This window comes from Haliotis cracherodii, unplaced genomic scaffold, assembly GCF_022045235.1.
Source record: "Haliotis cracherodii isolate W230 unplaced genomic scaffold, xgHalCrac1.p SCAF_18, whole genome shotgun sequence".
In the NCBI taxonomy this organism is placed as follows: Eukaryota; Metazoa; Mollusca; class Gastropoda; order Lepetellida; family Haliotidae; genus Haliotis; species Haliotis cracherodii.
The window spans coordinates 9,855,798-9,868,630 of NW_027266273.1; the positions used below are offsets into that span (position 1 = coordinate 9,855,798).

Genomic DNA, 12,833 nt, shown 5'->3' on the forward strand with positions numbered 1-12,833 from the left:
GTAATTACATACTTTTAACATATTGGTAACATATAGTAAGATACTGGTAACATATAGTAAGATACTGATAACATATAGTTACATTCTTTTAACATATTGGTAACATACTGGTAACATATAGTTACATTCTTTCAACATATTGGTAACATATAGTAACATACTGATAGCATATAAGTAACATATAGTAACATACGGGTAACATTCAGAACCTTATATGCTGCATTCATGTCTGAACTGTCAAAAACGCATACGCTCACTCATACGTACATGCACGCACGTGCGTCATGACGTCACTTACACACCGTGATACCGATGTGTTACACTACGTGTTACATCTTATAATTACATAAAAAAATTTCGTAAGGCCTAACGCGTTACATAGTACATTTGTAGAGACGAAAACTGTCGAAATTATTGTATGCTGATTTTCCACTCAAATTTCAGCGTTACCATACCTACAGAGTTACTACTTGTAGGTTCTGTTTTGTTGAAATGAAGTAATGGTCAATCGAACAATGGCTCTCAGACGTCCGCTAAATATTGAAGCTGTCCATGTACATGCAGGCAGGATTGAGTGAGTGATTTGGGTTTAGCGCCGCTTTTACCTGTGTGTCAGCTTAATGTGGGAGGAAAGCCCGAAGTGATTCAGGTCTCAGGCGTTTACCACTTCGGCGAAACCCACGAGCACGGGTATGGTGTTGACAAACCTAGAAACATAACCGGGGAAACGGGATTCGAACCCACCATCCTAGGAATCTGGCGTGTCCAAGGGACGCAACTCTGCACAGTGAGCTACGGTGCCTTCGACGACTGGGCCACCCGTGTCCCCCGCTGGCAGAAGGAATTGGACTGAATTTTGAGAGATAAGAGGTTCGAATAAAATGAGACATAGTTTCTGGAGTCAGAGCAGCCAGTGCCTGGCAGATTTATTTTCATCATCCAATTTGAGGGCAAAATATACAAACTTGGTTTTGAGTCACTCGAATCAGACTGCCACTTGGCCCGAGGAAAGTGCCCCTTTAAGTGGCATTGTAAATGGAAGGTATATGGTTGGTGTGAGTAGACCACGCACATACTGCAAAGAGTGAGTGAGTGTGGTTTTACGCCGCTCTGAGGAATATTCCAGCAATATCACGGAGGGGAACACCAGAAATGGGCTTCACACATTGTACCCATGTGGAGATTCGAACCCGGGTCTTCGGTGTGACGAGCGAACGCTTTAACCACTAGGCTATAAATCGGCATCAGTTGGGACTAGTACAAGCAGCCACACACACACACACACACACACACACACACACAAACACGTGCATGCACGTCGCTATATAAGTGCAATAAATTTGGACGCGACGTTAAACCCCATTTCACCTCACTGCACCTTTTGATATTTTAGTTTTCAGCAACTTTTGATATTCATGCTTGACGCCTACCCGGAAAGTTGTTTCGAAAACAAAAACACAGAGGCATGTCTAAATGACCTTCTCAGTGTCGCCTTATTTCCTATGAATCATAGATTCGCGTTATGAAGCCTGCTGATATCGCAACCCGGAAGTACGTCACGAGCAATCCAAACACACCGCCATATAATATATGTTACTGACAGAGGTAAGGTTTTTGCATGTTAACACAGAGGGTCAATGAGTTATTGTTATATAAATTAATCGTTTGAAGTAACAGCATTCCACCCTGAATCGATATTTTGATTTTTTTAAACTTGGTAACTAAACTACGCCATGTTATCAATGCTGGCCTCTGTGTGAGTGTATTGACACAGTGACCACATAGACTGAAGGGGCGACGACCCGCTGTGTATTTCAGGGCCATGTCACATGTGGTGTGTTAAATTTCACTGTGTCTAATTGATTCGTAGGCGATGCCTTCCCTTAACAAAGACCAACAGCAAGTTTATTAGAAATTGGTAAAGTTTATATTTGCGTGAATTGTAACAGGTGATTTACGAAGAACGGTTATTCGCTTTCCTTTTCTGCTTGTTAGTCTCACCGGTAGGACAGGCATAAATCCTAAATGTGTGAATCATAAACACATGTTTATGACATAGTCGGAATGGTACAACGGACTGTCTTTTTTGCAGAGATTTCTATAATTAAGAACATGGTTTTGTGGCTTTAAATTACAGTCAGCCCGTTGTCACGAAATCCTTTATGTCGAATGTACCGATATCCCGAACCTATTTTCCAGTCCCCACCCCCTCACCAAATAAATACATATTAATTTGACGGCTTATCTCGGATTCGGTCCCAACTTTGACTTTCTGTACAATTTTGTACCTTTATCTCGAAGTTGACATTTGCTATATTAACAGGTTAAATATGGTCTGTTTGTTTGGCATTTTATTATATCATGTTGATATCAAACAGGTAATCATGAACTGGCCATATAAGGTAAGTGAGTTGGGTTTGACGCCGCCTTTAACAGTATTCCAGATATGTCACAGCGTGTCAGCTTAACGTGGGAGGAAAGCCCGAAGTGATGCACTTCGGTAAAACCCAGGTGCACGGGTATGGTGCTGACAAACCTAGTAACATAATCGGGGCGAACCAGGATTCAGAGCCATTTATAGAAAGGTAATCTGTTAAGATCCCCACCGTCTTGGGTGTGTGAATGGTGTTTTTCACGGCATTCAGCGACAGACATCTACGACTGGGGTTTGGATATAACCGAATCTAGGTACACAAACCATTGGTTTGTAACATGAAGTTAATATCAAAGAATGAGTCATAAAACAACATTTATTCACTCGTCATTAATTAATGTCAAGAAAAGAACCGTATCAATAAAGTTTGAGTGAGACTAGAATCAGTTACCGTATCCCTTTGCCGTACTTCGTTGCCTCTATATGTCACAACTGTCAGCAACGGATCACCCGACTGGCAAGGAATCCTAAAATATTTTAAATAAACATTTACCAGTCTCTTCCTTGACCAATTAACCCCAATGTCTATAATAATTGAAAGTTGAAGAAAGATTCTAGATCGACAACTAAAAACGGAATAGGTTTTGGAAAACAAGATGTCGGTACCCTCGGAAAAAACCACTGGCTTTATTTTTGATGTGCAGTCCTCACCAACCATTAGTTAATGATACTCCTCATTACACAAAGACAGTGTCCCAGTTTAACACTGGGCTCTAATTACAATATCAAGGCCTCGGCTGAAGCTGGGCACTTGATCGTAGAACGCAGTCGCTCTTTAAACACTACACTATCTGTGCATGTCAATAATCCTTCATCTTCGCCGGGACTGATTATATTCTCCATAGATGTTTTATAGTGATGTTTCTCTATTGTGCATGCGGGGTTGCGGTTGGAGCAATCGTCTAAGGCGGTGAGATTCGCTATGTAGAGTTGCGTCCCTTGGGCACGCCTGAAACCTATGAGTTCGAGTCCCGGTTCGCCAAGATTATGTTTCTAGGTTTATCTGCTCCATGCCCGTGCTCGAAGTGGTAAATTTCTGAGACCTGCATCACTTTGGGCTTTCCTCCCACATTAAGCTGACACGCCGTGGAATACTGTTAAAAGCGGCGTTAAACCCAACTTACTCACTCACTATTGTGCATGAATATTTCACATCTGTAGGTCAAGTTCTCTTTGTGTTTATTATCATATGGCCTACATCCTCTACTGTTATCTAATCTGATGTCTATGATTGTGCTCTGAGGTGGACAAGGCGTCATCTCATTATCGCGTAACGCGTGATTTATGTGCTTATTGTCACATACTTGGTCCTGTTAAAAAGATATCAGATAAAATACTACAGTATAGCATCCAAGGATACTTATCTAATCTGACAAGCCTTACCTGTTTGTGCAGCAACACATCGGCACCTGTGTCATGTCGACCATTGGAAAATTATCGAGTTATTCGAAATTCGAATAAAGCAGAGCATTGTGTGGATAAAGATTCGAACATGGCGTTACTTCGTATTAAGCCATATATCGAGAAAGAGAGGTGTCAGTTTGTTCGTGTATAAATTGTATCAATTCAAAGATTAGTAACTGCTGGAGAAAAAGTAAATACTTGAAAATTGGCTCATATTTAATTGGCTCTCTGTTTATTGGCTTCGCCATCATGTGTTTTCTGTCGACCATGCTGTCTGTTGTTATTATTAACTTCCTTCCTCCACCTCCCATACGTATTCTGTGCGAAATCTTTGATAGGCATTTAGAATTCGGGATAACAAAGTCTAAAAGAAGTTGCTATCCATAAAAAAGTGTCATGTATTTATTGTCGGTACCTTGTTCACTATTCAGCCTTGTTTGACAACAGTATGAGGATCTATACCGAAACGTCGCCATTACACTAATTTAAAGAAGTTGTTATCCATAAACTGTGTCCACTGGACAAAAGCTTAAATAACTGTAAGCTTCATGATAAATATTCCGAGGATATAATATGCACGTCGCTTTCAAAGTACAACGCAACTACGAGACGTTGACGTTTGGAATATTTAATTTATACCTTCATTATTTATAATAGCACTTGGAGAATATGTTTTAAAGAGATTGATCAAAGGTCACAGAATGGAAGAGTACAGGACGGTTAACAAATAAAAAAAGTAAATTTAGAAATAAAATGAGCAGGATAACGCTTTAGCGATGACGTAGGAACCGAATTAAAAAACCCATTTAAGTGCAAATTTATTAAACCGTCATTGTGTGATAGGTAGTGTGTAGTTCACTTCCTCAGATGACAATGTTAACAGTTGGTTTCCTGGTTTTCTATACAACCGGGGACTGAAAAGGTACTGATACTTCCTTATGTAGGCCTGAGAGACATGCATGACCTGACTATCGTCCTCAACACGACTGATAGGAAACTATTGGTTTCACTGTCCCGTTCAATTCAGCACAAGGCATGCATAGTCAGGCGTTTGTACTGGTGTTAATTACTAGGGAACCTGTTCGACGTATGACTTTACAGTAAACTAAGTTTATACCGGACACGCTTATAACGAACTGACGGATATAACGAATTGTCCGTTTTTGTCATTTGCTGTATATTTTATAACGGACTACGGTTATAACGAACAAAAGTTACAGCCCCTTTGAGTTCGTTATACCCGTAGTTTACAATTTGCATAATGCGTCACAATAACTATTCACTTTGTGTACATCACTAGATCTATTCGTCTTTTGCTTCGATTTTACATGCAATGCTAAATTTGTTCATCTTGTTTTTGTCAGTAACCATATTTATGCATAGATCTCTAAACCTAATCAGTTTGCGTTCATCGTTTAATATTATTATGTTCCATGATCCATTACAAATGTTCAGTTTGCAATTGTCAGTTGGTCGAATTATTTTGCGCCAATTATTGTGACTGAATCGAGTGGTGGGGTAGCCTAGTGGTTAAAGCGTTCGCTCGCCACGCCGAAGACCCGGGTTCGAGTCACCACATGGGTACAATATTTGAAGCCCTTTCCTGGTGTCCCCCGCCGTGATATTGCTGGAATATTGCTAAAAGAGGCGTAAAAGCACACTCACTCACTCACTCACTCACTCAGTTACTGAATTCTTTGAATGCCATGTGCGTCACTAGATCTAGTCATGTTTCTTCAATTCCAAAGTCATAAACGTCAACGACCTTAATGCCTGGCCGCAACTGTTCCAAAAACTGTTCGAGACGTTAAAGCCAACACACACGCACGCGCACACGCACACGCACACACACACACACACACACACACACACATTCTGGTAATACTGAATGATGCAGGAAACTAACGATGCTCTCGCTCGCCAACGACAGGACTCACTCACTAATCTAACATCCATATGATTTCAGCTGTAAAGGTAATACCGGTAGCTAGGCCGATACAGGACACACTCACTAATATTCCTCCCATTTAATTTCAGCTGAAGAGGTAATACCGAAAGATGCAGGAGACTCATGATGACCTTCCAAGCCCAATACAGCAGATGGAGTCAGACATCGACAGCTACCAGACGCGACTGGACTACCTCAGCACCAAGCGGGACAGGGTGGAGGAGGAGCTTGAGCACATCCTTGAGACGACGCAGGAGGTTTTGCAGAGAAAGAAGGAAGACCTTGTAGAGAGGCTCAATGACATCTTCTGCACCGAGAGAGAGAAGCTGCTTCTGGATATCAGGGATAAAGAGGCATCGGTTGTTGAAACCAGACATGCTGCTGATCATATCCGAGAACTGACACGGTCAGGTTCTCTGGAAGAAGCAACACAAGCCGGAAGAGAGTTGGCACAGAAGCGTGTACAAATTGGGCTAGCATACGATGAAGAGCAACCAAGATTGATTGACCTAAACCTCAGTGTCAACTTTGGGGAGTTAATGAGAACTGTGAATAATTTGCCATTTGGAGATGTCGATGCTGTTTACGATGATCGAGGCGTGAGTGTGATGAAACGGTACTTGAGTTCATCCTCCCCCGATTCTCCTACCGACTGCTGTGATGAACCCTTCGTCGGGAGGACTATCCAGACAAGCATTCTGCCTACGAAGGTAGAAGGAGACAAGACGAATCCGAAACTGAACGACATCGCTGTTGTGAACGTGGAGTTACTCTTTGTCGTTGTCGTCACAGACAGGTCCAACAAATGCGTCAAATCGTTTTACAAACGGGAAGACCTTTCGTTTTACAGTCGCGAATCCACGCCATCTCAACCAAGAGGGGTAGCTAAAGTAGGCAATGGTAAAGTCGGCGTCACCCTTCCAGATTCTAGGATAATCAGGATCTACAAAGTAACCCCTACCCTAAAACGAGACAAGGATATTAAAACTTCAAAAGGCTACAGAGGTATTGGCATGCTGGATTCAGAAACCTTGGCAGTGAGTACGTACAAGATATTCCCAGGCTCCGTGGACATTGTGGACTACAAAGGGACTATCCTCCACTCTATTGATAAGGATAGACAGGGTGACCATCTTTTTGACTATCCCTTCTATTTATGTACAACACCTGAACGAAAGATTATCACGTCAGACTGTGAACGGAAGATGATCACCTGCCTGACGGAGTCTGGCGATGTCATCTTCAAGTACCACGGGAAAGGCGACGTGCCCATTCAGTACCCAATGGGAGTTGCGCTGGATATGTTTGGAGATATTTTGGTTGTGGATTGTGACAATCATAAGATTGTGAAAATCTTTGAAGATGGGAATGGTGCTAAAGAGTACCTGGTAAAGGCGGACGGGATAACTGGCCCATACAGCATTGACATTGATGCCAATGGAGTTGTGTACGTAGCTCAATGGAACGGAGATATCAAGATATTCAACATTAGCTGTTCGTGAAAGTTCGAAGGAAATGTCACATATTGCAACTTAACGGACAGCTGGTATATTGGTATGTGGGCTGGTTGAATAGGCCAGGAGTCAAAGTAATCGCTCGTCAAGCCGAAGGCCCAGGTTCGATTTCAATATGGAACTATGTATGTCCTCTTCTGGTGTCCACTTCGTAATATTGCTGGAATACTGCTAAATGAAGAATAAAACAAAATTCACTCACTCACTCTTTGCTTTGTCTTTGACGTAAGTTGATCATGAAATGGTGAGGTGAAACGGGGTTTAACGTCGCGCCTAAGATTATTGCATTTCTATAGCGACGTGCATACACGTGTGTGTGTGGCTGCTTGTCCGGATTTATAGTGCTAGCCCACTGAGATACCATGCCGCAGGTTAACATGAATACCCCACTCAGACACAGTATACTGACTCCGAGCCGACCAGTCCTTGTTTTAGCCCCTTAATATCCAGACAGGATAACACGTATATACTCGGACCCCGTGGTACCGCGGCATTCATCGTATCGCGGCATTTGTGATTTCCGATAGTTCACGCGGGTCTATTAATTCAAATCAGTACCAGGAAGTGCTCACTTCGTAAACAATTTCAATTAACTCGGAATGTTCCGTCTGCTGTAAGTAAGGAGTTATTAATGCGTTGATATTTACTTCTGGCATCATTTTTGATATTGCCTTACCCCCATCTGTCAATGGCCAACGATATAACCCGCCGTTCCCCAAGTAAACTTTCTCTATCGACCTGAACTAGATCATCTGCATATTCATGGCGACTAATAAGGTAACGGAAGTTACGTAGTCCGCACATTTTTTCCCGCTCTGTGCCCAGAATCTATTGGGAGATCATAAGGGCCTTAATGCCAAACTTAGAAATACTTTCTTCACTAGTTGCCAAAAGATAAATACATACTTCGGTCATACTAGGAGTGCTTTTTATATATTTATTGTTGACCCTTGACATTTTCCCATTTTGTGAAAAATCATGTCATCCAACTTTTTTTATAAACAATCTTTGAATATCATTTCTGATATTTTGTTGTTGACTTAAATATGCATTGAATACCTATTACTGATAACACATTTAGAATTTTACTTGTGCTGTCTTTGCACTTGTCTGGACAAATCACTGATGTCTGGCATGATCATACCAAGTGGTTGGTAGAATTATGTCCTGTTTTTGTCAAATTCGGACCTCAATACACAACTTTTCTCTGTACCGCGATACGATGGAGTTCTCTCCCTTGTCAAACAGAGCGCGAGGCCCGGCTTTTACTCGGAGCTACTGATGTAAATAATGAACTTTTATCAGTAAAATATGCTTTGTTTGATAAAATAAATGATATCTGATATAGAGAACATGAATAATCATAAAGGTGAGTGAGTGCATTTTGTTCCGTTTACCGTACATGACAAGTACCGCGATACCCGGAGGTTGCAGGCTACCATCTTTTAAGTCTTTGGGTAGGACGCGACCTGGGATCGAACCCCGCACCTTTCCCTCTCTGGGTGGACGCTCTACCACTAGACTACGGAGGCCGTGAAGTTGATCATAAGCGAAATAATGTGTGTGCTTCTGAACGAACAAAGTCACTGTAACCCTTCTACTGCCTGGTGGTCAACTTAGGTTGGATATTCCCCAAGGAGCTGAGAATGATATTTGAATTCCCCACCATTTGTCATGGTGTCAAGACATGTTACTATCTGGATAAATGCACTCGATAATTAGTGTATTGATATTAATATTTTGTAGGACACTATATCTGAAATGCATTTAAACGATGAAACGTTGTTTAGGTGAGTGAGTATGGTTTAACGCCGCTTATAGCAATATTCCAGCAATATCACGGCGAGGGACACTAGAAATGGGCTTCACACATTGTACCCATGTCGGGAATCGAACCCGGGTCTTCGGCGTGACGATCGGACGCTTTAACCACTAGGTTACCCGACCGCCCCTACATTGTTCAGGAATCTAACATACCAAGCATACCTTAGTAGATAAACTAGACGTAAAATATGGTTAATATTTTCCTAGGGTACGTTGTTGCGCATTTGTTGATGCGAAGCCGATACACTGGTGCTAGTATGCCTATGTTAAAGACCCGTGAAGATCCAGGGTAGAATAGGTCTTCAGCTATTCGTGCTGGCTGTAAAAGGCGACTATGCTTGTCGTAATGTCGTAAGAGGCGACTAATGGGATCGGGTGGTCAGGCTCGCTGACTTGGTTGATGCATGTCTCGTATCCAAATTGCGTGGATCGATGCTCATGATATCAATGACTGGATTATCTGGCCCAGACTCGATTCGTGTACATTGGCACTTAACAAGAGAAATGCCCAGGAGAAAATATGTGTATATGTGAAATTAATATTAATTAACATAACTTTATTATTTTCTTGACAGAGTTTTCTTATGAATACGGGAAGGGTTTTGTCGACATATGGTTATTGATAGTGCTGAACAACTCTTTCAAACTGTGGACACATATTGTGTAATGATCAACAGACACTGCAAATATGTTTTTTGTTTTGTTTGTTTGTTGTGTAACGCCACACTCACCAATATTCCAGCTATATGACGGCGGTCTGTAAATAATCGAGTCTGGACCAGACAATCCAGTGACTGACGGTCCACGCAATTGGGATACAATGACATGCATCAACCAAGTCAGCGAGCCTGACAACTCGATCCCGTTAGTCGCCTTTTACGACAGGCATGGGTTACTTATCCGGATTTTCACGGGTCTGCAATTGTGTAAATAAATGCTTAATGTTATGTTTCTATATTTTACAACTACAGATATGCATGAAATTGATCTTCTGAAGAAACATATGATTTAAGGATTGTCGTGTATTTTTTTTCGGTTCATTGAGGTATGAATCGAAAAACCACTGTGCAAACTGTATGAATCCGCGTAGCAAAATACACAGTCAATGCTTAAAATTAAATTCGACAGCATAAAACATGTTTTATCTACAATAGTTTAACCAAAACCAGTTGTATATATCAAAACAGACAAAAATGACGAGATTGATAAACATTCCAGGTGTAGGAATACATACTGTGGCGTGACATGAATCAGGTGATTGTTTAATTTATGCACATAAATTGACACGCCTACACTGTCAGTAGCCAATCAACGGAGAGCAGGATCAAAACAATGTTCATTGGACCTGTCAGTTAAGACAAGTTGCGAAAAGAACTGCAACAGTCAGACTGTAACGAACTGGAAGAAATATGTCCGGGAGAAGGCGGCTGTTTCAAATGACATGGTCAGTTACCGCCAGATTCAAACATTACTTCCCTGATTACGGTAAAACACAGTTGGAAAAATGCTAGTTAAAAAGGAAACCCGAAGTCGCGAAGACATGAAAGTTGAACCGAGGCGAGCAGAACAAAAACAGGCGATCGAGCCTGCACGTTTGCTGTTTCATACATTCTCGGCCTTCAGTTTCAAAGGTTTGTTTGGGCAATGAATATGCATGAAAGTCGCTAAATGTCCTGTGCATGAAGATACACGTGAGCAGAAAGGGACTTCCCTCGGCTGTAATATTGGGATTCCCCGACATTCCGAAGTAATAAAAATAGTGTGCCAGGGTGGGCGTGGCTTAATTTTTTTACATTCATTGGGAAATGAATGCAATAACACGTGACCAATTCAGCTAATCAGAATACAGGAATTTCAAGGAACAGAACGAAAATTTAATTATTCATAAATGAATATGAACTATGAATATGGCTTTGTGGTTATTCCTCTCACGTTACCATGTGATAAGAAATTCTGTCAATACTTGGTTCGTTTAACGCCGCACTCAGCAATATTCCAGCTATAGGACGGCGGTCAGCGAGCCTGACCGCGAGCCGGACCACCTGATCCCGTTAGTCGCCTTTTACGACAAACATAGTCGCATGTCGTGTATGGAGCGTCTACCAGGAGACCGCCCTTTGGTGTAGTGGATAGTGCGGCAACACAGAGATCGAACCCGGGATGTAGTGGACAGAATGTCTACCAGTAGACCGCCCCCTGGGTGTAGTTGATAGAGCGTCTACCTGGAGACCGCCTCCGTGGTGTAGTGGATAGAACGTCTACCTGGAGACCGCCCCCGGGATGTAGTGGATAGAGCGTCTACATGGAGACCGCCCCTGGGGTGTAGTATATAGAGTGTCTACCTGGAGACCGCCTCCGTGGTGTATTTGATAGAGCGTCTACCTGGAGAACGCCACCGGGGTGTAGTGGATAGAGCGGCTACCTGGAGACCGCCTCCGTGGTGTAGTGGATAGAGCGTCTACATGGAGACCGCCCCCGGGGTGTAGTGGATAGAGCGTCCACCTGGAGACCGCCTCCGTGGTGTAGTGGATGGAGCGTCTACCTGGAGACCGCCTAAGTGGTGTAGTGGATAGAGCGTCTACCTGGAGACCGCCTCCGTGGTGTAGTGTATAGAGCGTCCACCTGGAGACCGCCTCCGTTGTGTAGTGGATAGAACGTCTACCTGGAGACCGCCTCCGTTCTGTAGTGGATAGAGCGGCTACCTGGAGACCGCCCCCGGGGTGTAGTGGATAGAGCGGTTACCTGGAGACCGCCCCGTGGCGTAGTGTATAGAACGTCTTGCGGCCCCGGTGTGCGGAAAGTCGGTGATGTTCGACATTAAGAGGATAGAACAAGGACAAGGTTGGTTCGGAGTCAACAAAGTGTGTCTGAGTTGGGTATTAATGTTTAACTGCGTCATGGTATTTCAGAGGGGTACCATTGATAATCCGACATAAATCCGGACACGCACGCACGCACGCACGCACGCACGCACGCACGCACACACACACACACACACACACACACTTGAGTAAAATAATCTTGAGTGCTGATGACCGAATTCAATGATCACTGCAGGAAGGTTACACGTGACAGTACCACGAAGACACTGTGTCTCCAGACAGATAATAGCGTACATAAGTTGGAGATAACGCCAGGCAGTTGTCTGCAGACATCAACACTGTTTGAAGTCTATGTCTTCTGACTGGACGTATGTAAATTAATTAGAACACGTACTTGTTGGGGGTATTGACAATACACGATTTACCGACATTAAGCCGTAATGACTTGTGTGTCCCTGTATCAAACCTGCAAACAATAAAAATATTAATACAGCCCGATTGTTTGAGTTAGTAATGCCATGCACTTATGCGCATGAAACTATTGCGTTGAATCTATTCCATAACTATAGATTTTTTTCCTAGCAAAACATGCAGCGTGCAATATAATTATTTGGATGTGTGACTAAATGTAATTGTATGTTATGGAAAGCTATATATTGTTTAACATGTGCCACACGCACGTGTCTCTGTACAGACATACAAACATACTTACCGACAACCAACAACCTGCCTGCCTGCCTGCCTCCCTCCCTCCCTACCTACCTACCTACCTACCTACCTACCTACCTACCTACCTACCTACCTACCAAATTGCGTGGATCGTAGCACGTGACTTTAATCACTGGATTGTCTGGTTCAGACTCGATAATTTACAGGCCATGCCTCGC

The 12,833-nt window shown here is 42.7% G+C and overlaps 1 protein-coding gene across 1 annotated transcript; it reads left to right on the plus strand.

The window, feature by feature from the left end:
* The first annotated feature begins 1,559 nt into the window (after positions 1-1,559).
* On the plus strand, positions 1,560-7,472 carry LOC139465246 (E3 ubiquitin-protein ligase TRIM56-like). The gene is made up of 2 exons (XM_071246922.1): positions 1,560-1,605; positions 5,876-7,472. Exon 2 carries the CDS (start codon positions 5,897-5,899, stop codon positions 7,286-7,288), a length of 1,392 nt encoding a protein of 463 aa, XP_071103023.1. The 5' UTR covers positions 1,560-1,605; positions 5,876-5,896; the 3' UTR covers positions 7,289-7,472.
* Positions 7,473-12,833: the final 5,361 nt, after the last annotated feature.